Source organism: Chrysochloris asiatica, unplaced genomic scaffold, assembly GCF_000296735.1.
Source record: "Chrysochloris asiatica unplaced genomic scaffold, ChrAsi1.0 scaffold00155, whole genome shotgun sequence".
In the NCBI taxonomy this organism is placed as follows: domain Eukaryota; kingdom Metazoa; phylum Chordata; class Mammalia; order Afrosoricida; family Chrysochloridae; genus Chrysochloris; species Chrysochloris asiatica.
In genome coordinates, this window is record NW_006408673.1 from 1,506,808 (window position 1) to 1,527,821 (window position 21,014).

The 21,014-nt window shown below is 38.4% G+C and overlaps 1 protein-coding gene across 2 annotated transcripts in view; it reads right to left on the reverse strand.

Annotated features, from left to right (window-relative positions):
• The window catches only part of NR3C2 (nuclear receptor subfamily 3, group C, member 2), a 477,644-nt gene that overhangs the window by 150,872 nt on the left and 305,758 nt on the right, over positions 1-21,014 (reverse strand). For both annotated transcript variants that reach the window (XM_006870871.1, XM_006870870.1), the window contains exon 3: positions 10,756-10,872. In XM_006870871.1, the coding sequence (XP_006870933.1) occupies positions 10,756-10,872 (117 nt within the window). The remainder of the gene's footprint in view (positions 1-10,755; positions 10,873-21,014) is intronic.

Here is a 21,014-nt window from a genome sequence, read left to right on the forward strand (position 1 = left end):
TTCTTTGATGAGGGTTTTTTTTTTTTTTTTTATCCCACAAAGATTTACAGCCTTAGAAACTGTATATAGGGTCTCTTATGAGTTGGAACCAATTCAGTGGTATTTAACAACAACAAAACATCTTTATGGAAGCAAACTGTGCATCTTTCTCCTGTGGAGCGATTGGTGAGTTTGAACCACTGACCTTTGGGCTAGCAGCTGAGCATTTTAACTGCACTGCAACCAGGATCTTAATCATAGAATATGTGGCTTAAATAAATTTGTATACACTTTTTCATTACTTACTTTTCCAAGAAAGCATTTTGTGTTATGCAAATTTACTAATAATCATTTTTCTTGCTGTATCATGTGCATGTATTCAAATGTAAATATTTTCTTGCCTTGGACAATGCTTCAAAACATCTTTTTGGCTGTTATATGTAATGGTGTGCTGAATATCTTTGTTAAGTTTGTTGTTTTTGTTAGGTGCCTTCACATTGGTTCTGACTCATAATGACCTATGTACAATATATAGGGCCCTGAACTATCCTCACAATTGTCACAATTGTGCCCTTTGCTGCTGCCACATTGTCAACCCACCTCCTTGGGGGTCGCCTTCCTCTTCTTTTATGATCCTCTACTTTATCAAGTATGAAGTCCTTCTCAAGGGACTTCCTCCTGATAATATGTCCAAAGTCTGAGAGATCAAGTCTTACCATCCTGGCTTCCAAGGACAATTCTGGCTGTATTTCTTTCAACACAGATTGGTTTGTTCTTCTGGCAGTCCATGATATTTTAAATATTTTTCTCCAACACCATAATGCAAATGTATCAAATTTTCTATAGTCTTCCTTATTCACTGTACAACTTTCGCATACATATGAGGCTACTGAAAATACCATGGCTTGGGTCAGGCGCACCTCAGTCCTCAAACTGACATCTTTGCTCTTCAACACTTTAAAGAGGACCTGTGCAGATTTGCTTAATGCACATTTCTTGACTGCTGCTTCCATGAGTGTTGATAGTAAATCCAAGTATAGCGAAGTTCTCTCTAACGACTTCAATCTTTTCTCCATTTTTCATGTTATTTATTGGTGTAATGGCAAGGATCTTTGTTTTCTTCACGCTGAAGTGCAAGCCATATTGAAGGCCAGAGTCTTTGATTTTCATCAGTAAGTACTTGATTATGTCCTTCCCGCTTTCAGCAAGCAAGGTTGTATCATCTGAAGATCACAGGTTGTTAATTGATCTTCTCCAATCCTGATGTCACATCCTTCTTCATAAAATTCAACTCTTGGATTATGTGCTCAGCATATAGATTGGTGAAAGAATATGACCCTGTTGAATGCATTTTCTCAATTCTAAACGATTTAGTGTCCTCTTGTTCTTTTCGAACAATTGCTTCTTGGTCTATGTACAGGTTCCTCATGAGCACAATTAAGTGTTCTGGAATATCCATTCTTCACAATGTTGTCCATAGTGTCATGAGCCACACAGTTGAAAGCTTTTGCATAATCAATAAAGCACAAGTAAACATCTTTCTGATATTCTCTACTTTTAGCCAAGATCCATCTGATGTCAGCAATGATATTCCTCATTCAGTGTCCTCTTCTGACTCGGGCTTGAATTTCTGGCTATGATGAAAAACTAGGTTCCAGGAATTGATGGAATTCAATTGTAACTTTCAACAAACTGATGCAGCACTGGAAAACACTCACTCGTCTATGCAAAGAAATTTGGAAGACAGCTACTTTGTCAACTGATTGGAAGAGATCCACATTTGTTCCCAATCCAGAGAGGTAATCCAACATAATGCTTCTGGAAGTCAATGAACAAAATCATTACTATGAATACTCTTAAGTTTGTTGTTATTAAGTGCCTTCGAGTCAGTTCTGACTCATAGCGACCCTGTATAGAATTTCCAAGGAGCAGAAGGTGGGTTTGAACTACCAACCACATGGTTGGCGGCCCATGCTGGTTCTACAGCACCACACCAAGAGTTCCTGTTAAGTTTAGCTACTTCTATGTTATAAGCTATTTCTCTACATGTATTTCTAGAACAAGACGTACTTACTGAGTGAAAGAACAACTTTATATCAATAGGTGGTGTCACTAGTTATGTGCTTGACATTTAATGTTGGATTGGTGGTTCTTGCCTACCAACTAGGGGCATGTCAGGAGACAGGTCTGGCAGTCTGCTTCCAAAAGATCACAGCCTTAAGAATCCCCTGGAGCACATTCTACTGTGTACACTTGGGGTCGTCATGAGTCCGAATCTACTTGAGAGAAACTGACAACAATAACAGATACATGCTGCCAAAATGGTTTTCATTCTTATCAGTAATGTGCAAGAGTATGTTTCTTTGAACTAGTCCCAGCATTAGCATTGCTTCCATTCCTTTTCTCCTAGCCACCTTCACTCTGTGCTCCCCAGGTCTGGGATCCTTCTTTCCTTTCACATAACATATCCCATTCCAAGAGGAAAGGATGGCCTCAATGGAACCACCTTGAGAGCATCCTGTTGAGACTGAGTAAAAGTGGTTCCCGGGATTGAGGAAAGCTGCAGGTTTGCATTAGAAGTAAATTGGAACCAGAATTAGGAATGTCCTGTGGTTTGCAAAATAAGATTTTAGTATTTCAGAATCTTTCACAAAAGAAAAACAAAACTGGACTTCTTAGCATATCTAACAGAATAGTGAAATAAGTTAGCTGATGTAAAAGAAAGAAAAAACGAGTAAAGTAGGATTCTCTTTGTTGTCTCCAATATGCTCCTGGCCTCCAAGGCCCTCATCTGGAAAATAGAAGGATTGAAATAGAAAGCTTCTAAGATCCTCTCCTCTATATTGTGTGGCCACAAAGCATGGTCTGAGGGCTGGCTGGCTGGCTGGCTTTATACATTTTTGAAGAAGCCCTAAAAGACATGCAAAGACACCCCTCTTCAGAACATGGGCACCTAAAAAAGGCCTCTGGAGTAGACCACACAAAACAGTATAAAACACTCATGTAGACCAAGTCATGCGTTTTAGAGCCACTAGTAGGAGCTACAGCAAGGGTGGCAGGCCAAGTTTGGGGCCAGAAAAGTAGCTGTTTCCCTTTAAATTTCTCTGTTGACATTCTCACATCTTTTGCTCTATTTTTCTTTTGCGTGCAGCCTAAAACTCAGCAGTATTTGTAACAAAAGGAACTGGCAGGAGGGAGGGAGTGGGTCAAGAGAAAAAGGAAGACACACATTTGATAGCTCTCATTTCAGAGAAACACAAATCCACCTCCATCCTTTCCTCCCACCCTCCTTCTATTTTCCAAAGTGGAGTGTGGGGGACATGCTTATGTCTGCATACTAACCAGCCCATGCTGTTGCTGTGTGCCACAGAGTCCATGGAGAGCCACAGTAACCCTATCTGACAGCAGAACTGCACTGCAGTGCTCCTAGGCAGTAAACCGGAAGGGCGCAGGAGACTGACAGGTCTTCTCTCACATGGAGCACCTGGTGGGTTCTAACTGCAGATCTTTTGGTTAGCAAAAGAGTACTTAACAATTGCAACACCAAGGCTCCTTAACTGTCCCATAGAAAAAAAGTTCACCTTAAATGATTTTGGATCCCTGACAATTTTAAAAGAGGACTTCTGACTTTGTTCCCACAGCCAGGATCACTAATGGGAAAATCCTTCCAAATATTATACGAACTTGCCATCTCCGTATTTCCCACGAGAGGTAGATGGGAAGAAAGGTGGGTAAAAAGGGACTTAAAATCACTGCTTTTCCAAGAAAAAACAGGCAGTTTTGGAATATGTATATAAACAGGTTTTCATTTCATTTACATTTTCAAGTTAAAAACTGCTTCCCCTTAGAAAGTTACACTTCACATCATGTATTTTTAAACATAATTACTTAGATTTCTTTTTGCTCAGATTGAAACAAAAAGTGAAGTTTCAAAAGAGACTACAAAAAAAAAAAAAAAAAATTACAGTGTGTATTATCACAACTGGAGAGTTAACCAAAATAAATGAGTTCATCAATGAACCAGAAATGATTAAACTGTAACTTGAACCAAAACAAAATGTTACTTTTATGAATACTAATTTCCACTCTGCTCATTTTGACCCATAGCTTTCAACATCGCTATCTAAAGGAAGCTTTCTCACTAGTAAACTTTTCACCACAAACCACAAAACCTTTCCTGTATATACAGAAACCAACAACACATGATGTGAATTCAGTATCAAGCACTATGTCAACGTCATTTAAAGCCAGTTATAGACACAAGTAAAAAATTGTGTGCCACAGTTGCCACGATGATGGTTGTTGCTTAGTGTTGTCCAGTTGATTTCAACTCACAGTGACCTTAAGCAGACAGAATGAAACACTATCCAATCTGCTATCATGTCACCATAAATGCTATGTTTGAGGAGCCCACTTTTTGAGAACCTGTGTCAATCAATCTCTTTGAGGGTCTTCCTCTTTTTCGCTGACCCGCATCTTCACTAAGCACGATGGCCTTCTCTAGGGATTGGTCCCTCCTGATAGCAAAGTACATGAGACAAAGTCTCACCAAACAAGTTTCTAAGAAGCCTTGTGGCTGTATTTCTTTCCAGACAGATTTGTTCATTCTTCTAGAAGTTCATGATATATTAAATATTTTCATGAACACTACAGTTTGAAGGCATCAATTCTTCTTCAGTCTTTCTTATTAATCGTCCAGCTTCTGCAATTATACAAGAAGACTGCAAGTACCATGCTTGGATCAGGTGCACCTTAGTCCTCAAGGTGACCTTCTTTATTTTTGAATACTTTAAAGAGGTCTTTTGCAGCAAATCTGCCCAATGCAATGCACCATTTGATTTCTGAGTGTTGCTTCTATAGATGTTGACTGTGGCTCCATGTAAAACGAAATCCTTGACAATTTCAATCTTTTCTCTGTTGATTATTATGGTACTTATGGGTTCAGTCGTGAGAATTTTTTTTCTTCACACTGAGGTGTAATCCATACTGAAGGCTTTTAGTCTTTGATCATCAGTAAGTGCTTAATATTGTATACCTGAACAAATGTCAGGTTGCTAAACAGTCTTCTTTCAAACCTGACAATGGAATCTTCATACAGTCCAGCTTCTAGGATTATTTGTTTGGCATACAGATTAAATAAGTATGGTAAAGGATACAACTTTGACAGACAACTTTCCTAATTTTAAAACACAGTTTATCCCCTTGTTTTTTCCAAATCACTGCCTTTTGTTCTAGGTACAGATTCCACATGAGCATAGGAAAGTACCCTGGTGCTATCCAGAATGTGTTTTGATCCACATAATTGAATGCTTTGTCAATAGTCAATAAATTGAATGCTTTTTGCATAGTCAATAAAAAAAAAAAAAAAAACAGGTAACCATCTTTCTGGTAACCTCTGCTTTCAACTAAGATTCATTTGATATCAGTAATGATATCCCTCATTCCACTAAATCTGGCTTGAACTTCTGGCAGTTCCCTGCTGGTATTCTGCTGCAGTCAACTTGGAATTACCTTCAGCAAAAGCTTACTTGTATGTTGTATAAATGATACTGTTAAGTAATTTCCATCCATGATCACCTTTCTTCCAGTCTGTCAGCAAAGGTAGCTAACAAACTGGCTTCCAAATTTCTAAGCATAAATGAGTGCTTCCAGCATTGTATCTGTTTGTTGAAACATCTCAAATGATATTCCATCCTTTGAGATACTGCTTTGCTATTCACCATTGCCTTCAATGCCACTTAGACTTCATCCTTCAGTACCACTGACTCTAGATCATATGGTACTGAGATAACATAGGCACGGTAGGATAAGGAATCGAAGACAAGGTCAGTTTGAACCTTACGGTTGGTGTTTCAAACTCACCAGCTGTTCCTTGAAAAGCTACCCAGGGTTGCTATGAGTCGGAACCAACCAGACTGTGCTTAACAACAACAACAGCATTTCAAAAATGTCCAGAAAAAGCAGACTTGTGATGTGAACATGGCTTTGGTTCCAGGAAGACAGATTTAAATTCTGGGTCTTCCACTTCCTGGCATTGTGGCATTAAAGTTCTGACCTCTCTTGTAAAATAGACATGAAAGTAATATCTGTATCAAACAGAGGTTGTGACACTCAGATAAAATGACACATACAAAGGGTTTTATGAGAGTGCTTAAAACGGAGCAGGTCTTCAGAAACAACAATGAGACATTCATTTATTCAACTAATGTGTATCAATATTTAATACATATTTTGTGTCAGGTACTATTCTAGTCACTGAGAAAAAAGCCCAGACGGATACTCCTCCCTGATGAAATGTGTATTCTAAAATAGTGTTACTATTCTCTAACACTAAAATTGTTGTTGTTAAGCGCTGTTGAGTAGATTCTGACCCACAGCGACCCTATAGAGGGTTTCTAAGGAGCAGCTGTTGAGTTTGAACCACCGACCTTGCCGTTCCAACGGCTTTGTAGTCTGGCACATTAACACACAGCGCCACACCAGGACTCCTAACACTTAAATAGTGCTTAATATGTTATATGTAGGCAATCCTGCTGTGGCACTGTATGATAAGCACTGGACTGCTAACCACAAGGCTGGCAGTTCAAACCTACCAGCTACTCCTCGTAAACCCTATACAAGGTCGCTGTGTGTTGGAACTGACTGAATGGTACTTAACACAATAACATTATTTATTAGTGTTGCTAAACTGGTGGTTCTCAATGGGGAGTGATTTCTTCCCCTCTCAGTGGATACAGACAATGTTGCTACTGTCAACTATGGGCGGAGACCAGCAGAGCTCCTAAAGAGTCTACAATGCATAGGAAAGTCCGGCATAACAAAAAATTATGTGGCCCAAAATGTCAATAGTACCAAGACTGAGAAACCCTATTCTAAGTATTTTACAAATTAAGTCAGTTAATTCAGGTTATCTTTAAAATAACCCTATGAGATTAAGAATTGTTAGTGTGGCCAATAACAAATAGTAACAGGTCTATTACTGTATGTTGTTGTTACTGTTAAGTGCCGCTGAGTCAGTTTTAACCGGAAGTAACTCTGTATAGGGGTTATAAGGAGCGATTAGTCAGTTTGAACTGCAGATTTTGCAGTTACCAGTCCATGCTTATCCTGTAGTGGCACACCAGGACTCCATTATTTTGCAACAATATTAATATTACATAGTGTAGTGGTTATGAATCGGGCTGCGAACCTTAAGGTCAGTGGTTCGAAACTACCAGCCACTCTGCGGGAGAAAGATGAGGCTTTCTACTCCCGTAAAGATTTACACCCTCGGAAACCCTGTACAGGGTCGCTACGGGTCGGAACCGACTCGACTGCACTTAACAACAACATTACATACAAGGGGGCTTCAAAGGTTCATGGAACATATAAATTACAAAACGATGGAATTTTTCCATTAACTTTTTGAAACCCCCCTCATCTTTATCTGTACAGATGTTATACATATGAAACATCAATATATATTACATAGCATCTGAATACTTTAAAAACATTAACTTCTAGTATTTTTGTTTTTGTTTTTCTGAATCCAGATGATGGATTTTACAAAGCAGCTTTTGGCCATATAGTTGGGTCATTTAGATTTTAAATGATTACCAATTTAGCCTGATCCTCACTCACACGGCACAAAGCTGATCTTCTGTGTCACGTATGAGATTCAAACATTAGGTAAAAAGACCAGTGTGTTATACTGGAAACACCACCAGGCCAAGAGTTCAAAGATCTAAGGTTAGCTGGATTCTTTCTCTCACTGGCTCTGACATTTGTGGACAAGTCATCTCATTATCTGAGCATCAGCAGCTCACCCTCACCAAAGAACGTCTTTTCTGAGGTTTCAGAGGGATGTTGATAGAATAAAATGAGTTCACAGTAATGGAGGAGGAACGGTTCAGAAAACAAGATGAGAATGGTTATACAACCTATCGAATATTATCAAGTATCACTGAACTGCACTATAAAAATTGTTTAGTTGATATATGTAGTGTTGGGAATATTTTCAATAACAACAAAATACATTTTTTAAAATGAGATCATGTGTGAATGTGCAGTGAGTGTTACTATTGCCACAATGTTAGCTTACATATAGTGAGTCGTCACTTCTTGTTCTGCTGTACATTTATTCACATAATCCTCACTGTAGCCTATGTGGCAGGTACACCAGTCTACCTGAGTTGAAGATAAAGAAACTGGACACAGGAAAGTGGTAAACCTACCTAAGATGACAAGGTGAGTAATCGGCAGGGCAGAGCCAGCTCTCCTAACCAATTCAGGCTCCCAGCTCTGAGCTACTGTTTAAGCCACTAAAGACACACCTTCATTACTAGCTTGTCTCAGCAGGTCATGGCTTACCCTCTCCCCTTCAGTTCTAAGAGTTCCCCTGCTCTGCAAACAGTTATTTCTACTAAGTCTTGAATTCCAGCCACTTGATTCATGCATCAAAGGAAAGGATGAAGTCCCATTTTATTTATTTTTCAAATTACTTTCTTTTAAAATAAGCACATGCTCTGTATAATGTACAATTCAAAGGCACAATAGGATATACAGTGACAATTGCGTCTTATTCCTGCTCTTGTCTCCAGACTACCAGACATTTTTACTGACATAATCCACATTGCTAGATTCTTGTATCATTAGTCTAGAATATTCTATAAAATACATATTTTTCTTTAAAATAAATATATACTTCATAGCATACAAAACCTACTACTTTATAACCTTATTTTTTCACTGAGAAATATCTGGGAGATTGGTCCTTAATAGTATTTACTGCCAGCTGTCAATGAGTCAATTCTGATTTAAGACTACTCACGAGTATGAAGAATAGAACTGTTCCCCATGGAGTGTTCAATAGACAACTTTCAGAAGTATATTGCCAGGCCTTTCTTCCCAAGTGTCAATCAGCAGACTCAAACCTTCAACTTTTTGGTTAGTAATCTAGTTTTCTAACCATTTACACCACTCTGGAACTCCATTAGTACATACTGTTGTTAGGTTGTGTCAAGTAGGTTATGACTCATAGTGATCTATGTATCAGAACTAAACAATGATTGAACTAAACAATTCTCATAATGGGAACTGTTTGAGCCTATTTCTTTGTAACCATCATGTTAGTCCATCTCATTGACTGTCTTCCTTTTTTGTACCAACCCTCCACTTCACCAAGAATGATGTTCTTCTCCAGGAAAGAGTACCTTCCTGATAGCATGTCCCAAGTATTTAAGATAAAGTCTCACCATCCTTGATTCTGAAGAGCATTCTGACTGTACTTCTTCTAAGACAGATTATATCTTGCTCTTCTGACAGTCCACGAAATACTGTCATGTTTCAAGAACCAATTGTATTGTCTCAAGAACTTCTTTCTGTAAATGGTCTTTCTACATGTTTTACCATTTTTCCAGTTAGTTGGCTCCTTTTTCTTATGAATAAAGTAGTAGCTCTTTATCTTTGTGAAAAATAAACCTTTTATCTGTAATTTGCAAATACTTCCCCCTAGTTTCCTTTCTATCCTTGCCTTTTCAGTAATATTTGATTTGTAATTAGTGTGGATTTTCTAACAAATGAATTAATAACTTTTAGGTTTATTTCATGCTCATGTCTTTGTACTCCAATAGTATAAATGAGTGTTTTTCTGTGTTTTTTTTGTTTTTTTTTTAATAGTACTTCTGTGGTTATTTTTCAGTAGAAATCTTTGAAACACCAGAATTTATTTTGGTGTATACTTAGAGCTTGGATTTAATTTCTTGGATTCCAGATGGATACTCACCTATCACAATATTGTCTACTGAATAATCTATCCTTTATCCACTGATCTGAAATGTCAGCTCTATCATACACAAACTTAACAGTATTATTTGGATCTATTCTTGATTTTCCAAACTGTTCCATAATGTGATCATCAATATAACCAATATCACAGGCTATTTTAATTACTGTAGCTGTGTAGCAACCAAAAATAACAATATATTTTGGTATCTGGTATGGCTAATCTTCTTCAGAAGTTTCCTGGCTGTATTTTTTTTTTTTTTTTAAGAACTTATACTCAACTGGTATATTTATTAGGACTGTGGTATATTTTTAAACTAACTTAGGAAACACTCGTATTTCAGGCTATTAAATCTTCCCATTCATGAGCGTTGCCGACTTCTGCATTTGGTTCAAGTCTTTCTCCCCTTTCCATATCCCAATGTCTTCCAGTATTTTTTTTTGTTTCTTATACATTTTCTTTTACTCTTATTACATTTAATTTTAGGGTTAACAATGCCTTTTTATCTGGACAATGTTACATAATATAGTACTATTTATAGACAGACATGAAACTAAAAACTGTTAACTAGAGTTTCATATAAAAAGTCATTTATTTTTGTTTTGGTCAAGTGCCCAATTCTTGAAGCTTTAGTAAACTCGGGTTTGAAGCCTTCACGAGGACCAGAGCCACATAACACAGCTCTTTTTAAACTCCAGCTAAGAAATATTTTTCTCCTAAACTATTTTAGCCTGAAAAACAGAACTAATTGGATTTATAGAAACCTTAACTTTACTTTAAATTTAGAGAGTATACAGATCTTGTTGTTGTTAAGTGTCATCGAATCGCTTCGACTCATAGTGACCCTGTCTGTACAGGGCTTCCAAGAAGTGGCTGGTGGGTTCGAAATGCTGACTTTGAGGTTATCAGTGCAGTGCTTATCCTACAGTGCACCACACCAAGACTCCACATAGATCCCGGTACTGTTGTATGACATTATTAACAAGCTACATTAAATTAAGCACAAAACTTACCTCCTAAATTCATTCCAGCTTGAAGACATTTCTGAAGTCTGCAGGCAGGACAGTTCTTCCGTCGAATCTTATCAATGATGCAATCATTTCTTCCAGCACATAAATAGTTGTGTTGCCCTGATTAAAAATAATAGAGACAATTGTTAAAATTAAGACTATTACAAAGTGCCAAGGGGAATGAAATTTCCCCTTTCTGGACTTAAATGTCTTCTTCAAAAAAACAGAAGGGAAACATTTATGGGATAATTTAAACAATAGGATGATCAGCTGAACAGCACAGCTGAGACTTTAGATTACAGTTGAGAAGACTAACATTACCATTTACTTTCAAACAGGTTCTTACGCAAATCATACCTTATCTCCCCTATTGTTAGAAGTTTTTGATAACTGTAGGAGCTCTTTCAGGTGATGATACAAATTTCATTCAGATATTCCAACAGCACCAATCTAAACAAAGGGCCTGCTGCACCTGTTATAGCTACTATATGCCTGCCTACCATTTACATATATGATTTCACTGGCAAGACTTTCAAATTGTACAACTGGAAATGCTTAACTATCTCACATTTTGCAGACGAACTTGACCTAAAAGAATTTAGATCTGGGCAAAGCATATGCTTAGAGAGTAAAGCTGCTGGTGAAATGAAAACTTGTGCCCTAGTTCTCCTATTCATTTACTTATTCAAAAATATTTACTGAATAATGACTTGGTACCAGGTGCCATTAAAGCACTGGGGATCCAACAATAAGCAAGACACACAGCAACGTCTCTGCTCCTGTTAACTTTCATTGTAGTGTTTGTGGGTGTGGAGGAGGGGGGCAGATACCAACACATAAGGCAAATAGGTCAAATGTATAAAATGCTGCTTCTTATTTGCTGTCAAGTCGGTTCTGACTCCGAGCAGCCCTGTATAGGATTTCTGCGAGTGGCTGGTGGGCTTAAACTGCTGACACTGCCAGTTAGTGTGGTTAGCAGTCCAGTGCTTATCCTACAGCACCACACCAGGGACCATATATAATGCTAGACATTAATAAGTGCTAGGGAGGAAAATAAAGAAGAGAAAGGGCACATAGTTTGTCAGAGGCAGGAGAGGGTGTCGAAAGCTTAGATTGTATAGGCAAGGTCTCACTGCAAAGGGGATTTAAAAATATGATTCTAAAGGGAAATGAGGGAGCTAACTGTGAGAGAAAACGTACCTTGCAGAGAGCAAAGGAAAAAACAATGAGGTACAGGTAGGATGGGGAATGCCTGGCATATTCTAGGAACAGCAAGAACACTGGAGTAGGTGAGCAGAGAGACTGAGTAGAGTAAGAGAAGATGAAGAGAAACAGCTCATAGGATCATGTAGGGCCACCAAGGTCACACTCAAGATGCTGGCTTTTGCTCCAAGTGAAATGAGAAGCCACCAAACCAGAGAGCTTTGAGCAGAGAAGTGACATGATCAGGTTTACATTTAACAGGATCACACTGGCTGCTGTGCTGAAAACTGACCACAGTGGATCGAAGACAGAAGCAGGGAGACCAGGGGTCAGAGGCAAATAGTGTCATTTAGTAGAGAGACGATGGTGGGTTGGGTCAATGTGGTAGCAGGGAAGACCACAAGAGTAATTAGATCCTAGATGTATTCTGAACGTTGCACTGCCAGGATTTTCTGACTAACAAGGTGTGGGACACTAGAGAGACAGATTCTTTGGCTGAATAACTATAACAATAGAACTGACTGTAATTAAGACAAAGAAGATTGTGGGAACATGTGGTTTATGGAAAATTATGGCACACAGCAACAACAAGAAAACCCCACCTCAGTCTCAGACATGCTAAGAGCTGTTGGGTAGGCATAAAAGTGGAGGTATACCTTGGCAGTTAAATGCACAGCTCTGGAGGAAGTGAGAGGTCTGGGCTAGAGACGTAATCAGGTTATGGATATTGTTCTAAGTCAGGAGAGTGGAAGAGATCATATAAAGTAGGATCAGCAAAGAGAAAGAAGGTTACATTATGGACCAACTGTACAAACGCAGACAAAAGGTGAGAAGCAGCCCCTATGTAGCTATTAGTTGGAATCTACTCGATGGCAGTGGGTTTGGATTATATAAAGAAGAACATAGCACCAGGATTGGAGGTAGACTCATTAACAACCTGCTATACGCAGATGATACAACCTTGCTCACAAAAAAGTGATGAGGATTTGAATTACTTGCTGATGAAGATCAAAGACTATAGCCTTCAGTAAAGAAAAAACACTTTCTTCAATGTAGAGAAAATGAAAATCCTCACCACCAGATGAATAAATAACCTCATGATAAATGGAGAAAAGACTGAAGTTGTCAAAGATTTCATTTTGCTTGGATGCATAGTCACTGTCCATAGAAGCAGCAGTCAAGAAATCAAACGACAGATTACATAAGGCAAACCTGCTGCAAAAGACCTTTTGACAGTATTTAAGAGCAATGATATCACAGTGTAAGGACTAAAGTGCACCCAAGCCATGGTATTTTCAATGGTTTCATATGTATATAAAAATTGGAGAATGAATAAGGAAGACTCTAGAAGAATCAGTGCATTTGAATTATGAAGCTGGAGAAGAATATTCAAAGTACCATGGACAGCCAGAAGAACAAACAAATCTGACTAGAAAGAAAAGCACATTAGAAGCCAGGACCGTGAGATTTAGTCTTTCTTACTGAGGACATATTGTCATGAAGAACCAGTCCCTAGATAAGGACATCAGGCTTAGAGAAGTGCAGGGTCAGGGAAAAAAGAGCAAGATTCTCAACAAGATGGACAGACACAGTAGCAGCAACAATGGGTTCACACATAACAATTGTGAGGATGGTGCAGGCTGGGTAGTGTTTCCTTTTGTTGTGTATATAGTCACTGAGTCAGAAATGACTTGTATGGCACTGTGGGTTAATACATTGGACCACAAAGTCAGTTCGAACCACAAGATTGGTGGTTCAAGCTCACCAGCTGCTCCTTATAAACCCTATTACAGGGTCACTATGGGTCAGAACAGACTCGACAGCACTCGACAGGAACAACAAGAGTATATACTATACTCACTAGAGTAGTAGTTGCCAAGGTAAGCTCCCTCAGCCAGTAGTAGAATTAACATCATCTAGGAACATGCCACGATGTTAAACTACATGCTCCATTCAAGACTTACTAACTCAGACAATTTGTGCTTTATATAAACCTTCAGGTGATTCTAACGCTTTGAGGAATGTCTGAGGAACACGGCCTTAGAGCAAAGGAGCCCTAGTGGTGCAGTAAATGCTGGACTCATAACTGAGATGTCAGCGGTTCAAACATTCAGCTGCACAAAGATGAGTCTGCTTCCATAGAGATTCATAGCCTCAGAAACCCTGTGGAGCGTTCCTACCCTGTCTTATAGTGTCACTGAGTCAGATCAGAATTGGCTCAATGGCGGTGGGCGAGAGGGTTAGAACAACCGCTAGAATAATGGAACTTTGTTGTTGCTGTTGAATGCCTTTGAGTGGGTTACGACCTGGAGCAACCCTGTATAGGGTTTCGGAGGAGAGACTGGTGAGCTTAAACCGCCGACTTTGCACATGAACCTACAGTGCCCTGCCAGGATGCCATGGAATTAAGATGCTGTGGAACAAAGACAAGCTAAACAGACACTGACTGTTGTTGTTTTTGTTGTTATTGTTAGGTGTCATTGAGTCAGCTCTGACTCAAAGTGACCTTATGCACAACAGAACTAAACACTGCCTGATCCTGTGCCATCCTCACAATTGTTGCTAAGCTTGAGCCCAGTACAGCTGCCACTGTGCCAATCCATCTCCTTGGGAGTCTTCCTATTTTTCACTGACCCTCCACTTTACCAACCATGTTCTTTTCTAGGGACTGGTTCCTCCTGATACTATATGCAAAGTAGGCAGATGAAGTCTCGCCATCCTGGCTTCTAAGGCAATGTGGTAGACTGGATGTAAAAAAGATGGACTCCAAGGTCAGCAGTTCAAGCTCAGCAGCCGCTCCTTGGAAACCCTATACGGGGTCGCTATGGATCAGAACCCACTCGACAGCACTTAACAACAACAACAACAAAGTGTATAGTGATATCTATTTTTAAAATAAAGGCAAATGACACAGGTTAAAGAATGAAAAAAGATCCCACACAAACAGTAGAAAGCTGATGTGGCTACATGAAAATCTGACAAAGTAGACTTTAAGACAAAGAGTAACACCAAAAGAAAAGTTAGACATATTATAATGATCTTTTTAGATCTAACAATCTATAATGTGTATGTACTTAATAGTACAGCTTCAAAATACAAAAAAGCAACAAAAATGGAAAATAAATTCAAAATCATAGTTAAGAATTTATAAGCCACTCTATCTCTTAGCAACTGATATATATAAAAACTACTATATATAAAGCCAGTATGTATATAGAAGATTTGAACAATATTATCAACCATGTTGGTCTAATGAACATTTAGGTCACACAACTGCATAATACACACATTCTTTTCAGGTACACATGGAACACTCACTGCGATAGATCATATCTCAAGCTATAAAACAAGTCTTAAATATTATAAAGATTAAAATCATACAAAATATGCTTTCTGACCACAAAGGAATAAAACTAAAAGCCAGTAACAACAACAACAAAAAAAAAGTGTAGAAAACCTCCACATATTTGAAAATTAAACACACACTTCTAAATAATTTATGGGTCAAATAAATCACAGGGAAATTACAGAACATTTAAAAGTAAATGGTAATCAAAACATCAAAATTTGTGGAATGTATCTGAACTAGTCCCTTCAGAAAAACTTTCAGACTTATATTTCTTATATTAGAAGGAAGAAAGGGTTACTATTGATGACTTGCAATTGTACCTTGTTGCTGTTGCTTGCTGATTTTTAGGTGCTGTTGAGTCAGTTCCAACTAATAGTGATCTTATGCACAATTAAACATGAAAATTTGTGGGCTGGACTAGTCCCTACAGAAAAACTTTCAGGTTCATATTCTTGTACTAGAAAGAACAGTTAATAGTGATGACTTAAGATTGTACCTTAGGCACTGCTGAGTCAGTTCAGACTAATAGAAATCCTATGCACAAGAGAAAGAAACTAGTCCTGTGCCATTTCTCACAACTATTGTTACATTTCAGCCCATTACTGTTGCCACTGTATCAATCCATCTTGTTGGGAGCCCTCCTCTTTTTCTCTAATCGTCACTATTTTCTAGCATATCCATCTCCAAGGACTGGTGCCTCCTGATAAAGTCTTGCCAACCTCACTTTTAAGGAGCATTCTGCTGTATTTCTTCCAAGACAGATTTGTTTATTCTTCTGGCTGTCCATGGTACTTTCAATATTCTTCACCAACACCATAACTCAAATGCATTGATTCTTCGACAGTCTTCCTTATTCACTGTCTAACTTTCAAATGCATATGAGGCATATTGAGAGTACCATGGCTTTTGTAAGCACACCTTTGTCCTCAAACTGATATTTTTTGCTCTTGAACATTTTAAAGAAGTCTTATAGAGCAGACTTGCATAATGCAATACATTGTTTAATTTCGTGACTGCTGCCTCCATGAACATTAACTGTGTATCCAAACAAATTGAATCGGACAACTTCAATCTTTTCTGCATTTATCATGATACTATTTATTGGTCCAGTTGTGAGGATTTTTATTTTCTTTACATACTAAAGGCTGTAGTAGTCTTTGGATCTTCATTAAGTATTTTAAGGCCTCTTTACTTCCAGCAGGCCAGGTAATATCATCTGGATATCACAGGTTCTTATTAAACTTAAACCCAAAATAACAGAACTCATGGCATAATGACTTATGCATTGGACCGTTAACAACTACAAGGTCAGCAGTTCAAATCCACCAATAGTCCCGTGGTAAAAAAGATGAGGCTTTCTGCTCCTGTAAGTAAAGTCTTAGAAATTCTATACAGTGTAGCTCTGAGTTGGAAACGACTGACGGCACACTACAACAACAAGCAACAGACCCCCCAAAATCAAACAAAACAAAAACCCAAAACCAAAACCATTGTTGTTGAGTTAATCCTGACACATAGAGCCCCTACTGAACAAAGTAAAACAGTCCAATTATATCTTCAAAGTTATAATCTATATGGTGACTCCTGGTGTAGCACACTAGGATCAACAACTGCCTCTTGGTCAATGTATAGATTCCTCATGAGCACAATGAAGTGTTCTGGAATACTCATTCTCCACAATGCTGCCCATAGCTTGCCATGACCCACATAATCGGAAGCCTTTACATAGTCAATAAAGCACAGGCAAAAATCTTTCCGGTATTCTCTGCTTTCGACCAAGACCCAGCTGACATCAACAATGATATCCCTTGTTCTACATCCTCTTCTAAATCCAGCTTGAACCTCTGGAAGTTCTCTGCCAATGAATGGTTGCTGCTGTTTTTAATTATCTTTAGCAAAATTTTGCTTGCATGGGATATTGATGATATTGTCTGATGGTTTCTGCATTCTGTTGGGTCGCCTCATGTTGGAATGGACACATATAAGGATCTCTTACAGTGAGTTGGCCAGGTAGTTATCCTTCCAAATTTCCTGGTATAAATGATTGAGTGCCTCCAGTGCGCCATCAGTTTGTTTGAAAATTTTCAATTTATATACCATCAGTTCCCAGAGCCTTGTTCTTTGCTAATGCCATCAATGTACCTTGGACTTCTTCCTTCAGTATCATTGGCTATTATTCACATGCTACCTCTTCAACTGGTTGAACATCAACCATCTCTTTCTGCTACAGTGTCTCTGTATATTTCTTCTACCTTCTTTTGATATTTTCTGCATCATTCAATATTTTTCCCACAGAATCCTTCAATATTCCAAGTTGAGATTTGATTTTCTTCTTCAGTTTCCTCAGTTTGAGGAATACTGAACGTGTTCTTCCCTTTTGATTTTCTAACTCCAGGTCTTTGAACATTTCATATGTAATGTTTGACTTTGTCCTTTGAAACTCTCTGGTTCAGCACTTTTACCTCCTCATTTCTTCCATTTGCTGTAGCATTTCTATGCTGGAGAGCAAGTTTCAGAGTTTCTTCTGACATCCATTTTGGTCCTTTCCTTCTTTCATGTCTTCTTAATGACCTTTTACTTTCTTCCTATATGATGCTCTTGACGTCATCCTTCTGGTTTTCGGTCTATAGTGACTAATGCATCAAATCTGTTCTTGAGATGATCTTTAAATTCAGGTGTGATATGTATAAGGTCATATTTTGGCTTGTGGACTTGTTTGAATTTTCTTCAGCATCAGCCTGAACTTGCATACAAACAATTGATGGTCTGTTCCACAGTCTGCTCTTGGCCTTATTTTGGCCAGTAATATGAAGCTTTTCCACCATCTCTTTCCACAGATATAGTCATTTTGATTCCTCTGTATTCCATCTGGTGAGGTCCATGTGTATAGTCATCTTTTATGTTGTTTAAAAAAGATATTTGCAATGAACAATTCATTGGTCTTAGAAAATTCTATCATGCAATCGCCAGTATTGTTTTTTATCATCAAGGCCATATTTTCCAACTACTGATCCTTCCTCTTTGTTTCCAACCTTTGCATTCCAAACACCAGTAATTACCAATACATCTTGATTCCATGTTTGATCAATTTCAGACTGAAGAAGTTGGTAGAATTCACCAATCTTATCATCATTGGCTTTAGTGGTCGGTGCATAAATTTGGTAATAGTGGTTATTAACTGGTCTTCCTTATAGCCGTATGGATATTATACTATCACAGACAGTATTGTACTTCAAGACAGATCTTGATATGTTCTTTCTGACAATGAATGAGATGCCATTCCTTGTCAATTTGTCATTCCCAGCATCGTAAACCATATAATTCATCAGATTCAAAATGGCCAATGCCAGTTCATTTCAGCTCACTAATGCCTAGGATATCGGTATTTATGTGTCCCATTAATTTTTGACAACTTCCAATTTTCCTAGATTCATACTTTGTACATTTCATGTTCCGATTATTAATGGATGTTTACAGCTGTTTGTCTTCATTTCCAATGACTACTTACCTCCAAATTAAAAAAACTCACAACCTATTTTATCAATGTCAGTATCCTAATGCATATGTACCTAAGAAATTACAAACAAAATTTTTAAGCTAAATAAATGAAAAGCTTATAAAGAAAATTAAAATACACAAAGTCTAATAATTTTTAAACAGACTGATTCTCTTTCTCAGAAAACTACAGAGATAGTTTTGTGTAGCTATAATGGATAATTCTAAGAAAACAGAATGAACCTCTACAACTTGTAGGAGAATAACAGCTTACAGCAAATAGAATGCAACTGAAGATTTGAAAATGCTCATTAAAATTAAATGTTTGAGCAAAAAAACCCCTGCGCATCCACAACTCTTATGGCACTCTTCTAGTCTGTAAGCTGATGGAGAAAGTCCAGATACTGTACAAACAGCATACTCCCTGGTAAATACTGTTAGATGCCATCAGGTTGGCTTCAACTCATAGTGACCCTATGCACAACAGAACGAAACACTGCCCTGTCCTGAATCAGCCTCATAATTGTTGGTATGCCTGAGCCCACTGCTGTTGCCACTGTGCCAATTCATCTCACTCTTTTTTGTTGACTTTTTTTGCTGACCCTTCACTTTACCAAGCATGGCCTTCTCCAGGGACTGGTCCCCACTGAAAACATGTACAAAGTATGAGAGACAAAATCTGGCTTTCCTGGTTCCTAAGGAGTATTCTGGCTTTACTCCCCCAACAAAGACGTGTTTGTTCTTTTGGCAGACCATTGTATTTTTAATATTCTTCTCCAACATCATAACTCAACTGCATCAATTCTTCTAAGGTCTTCCTTACTCATTGTCAAACCTTCACAAGCATATGAGGCTATCTAAAATACCACAGCTTGGGTCAGGTGCACCTTAACCCTCTAACTGACATCTCTGTTCTTGAATACTTTAAAGAGTTCTTGTGCAACAAATGTCCCTAGTGCAGTAAGTCGTTTGATTACTTGACTAATGCTTCCATGGGTATTGACAGTGGATCCAAGCAAAATTAAGTCTTTGACAACGTCAATCTTTTCTCCATTTAACTTGATGTTATTTACTGCTGAGGCATAAGGCATTTTGTTTTCATTGAAGTGCAATTCATAGTCAGAGTCTTTGATCTTCATCAGTAAGGATTTTAAGTCTTTTTCACTTTCAGCAAGCAAGGCTGTATCAACCATATACCACAAGCAATTAATGAGTCTTCCTCCTACCTTGATGCCACATTGTTGTTCATATAATTCAGTCTCTTGGATTATTTGTTCAGCAGACAGAATGTGCTGATTTTAAACCACTCAGGATCTCCTTGCTCTGTTTAAACCACTGCATCTTGGACTATATGCAGGTTCCTTTGGAGCATAATTAAGTGTTCTGGAATACCCATTCTTCACAATGTCCCTGGTACATAGCTTGTATAAAATACGTATTTAAAGAATTAATGAATGTATGGATACTGACACACTGAAACATATGTACAGCATACAGAATATACATGTCCATATGGTACATGGTATAATGACACAGCTTTACTGGCTTCACAGGCTTACTGGCTCCTAAGTAACTACCTAGCTTACAAAGGACTCAAACATAGTCATACATACGCAGCATCCTACTTTTCAATGCTTCCCCCACCTCTTTGCCTCTAAGAGTTCTAAGAATTTACAAGAAAGGAGCAGAGGATTCCATGAAAGGCAGAAACAGGGTTAGAATCCCAGGCAGGGTGAGTTTGCCTATGTGGCCTCCTACTTAACTGGAGTTCTGGTGTGGCACTGGAGGATAAATCCTGGACTGCTCACCACAAGGTCCGAAGTGCAACCAGCTGCTACTCAGAAACCCTGAACAGAGTCGCTCTTAAAGGGAACGGAGTCAACAGCATTTAACAACATCAACAATGTCTTAAATACTTCTTATACAGCCCACACATTATTTCTCAGCAAAGTCGGGTATCTTGCCTCAAATCGTAACAATTACTGGTAGCGTAGTGGTTACGAATCGGTCTGCGAACCTGAAGGTCAGCGGTTCGAAACTACCAGCTGCTCCACGGGAGAAAGATGAGGCTTTCTACTCCCGTAAGGATTTACACCCTCGGAAACCCTGTACAGGGTCGATGGCACTTAACAACAACAACAACAACAAGTACTGGATTAAGGAGCTCTGGTAGTGTAGTGGTTACGAATCGGGCTGTGAACCTTAAGGTCAGTAG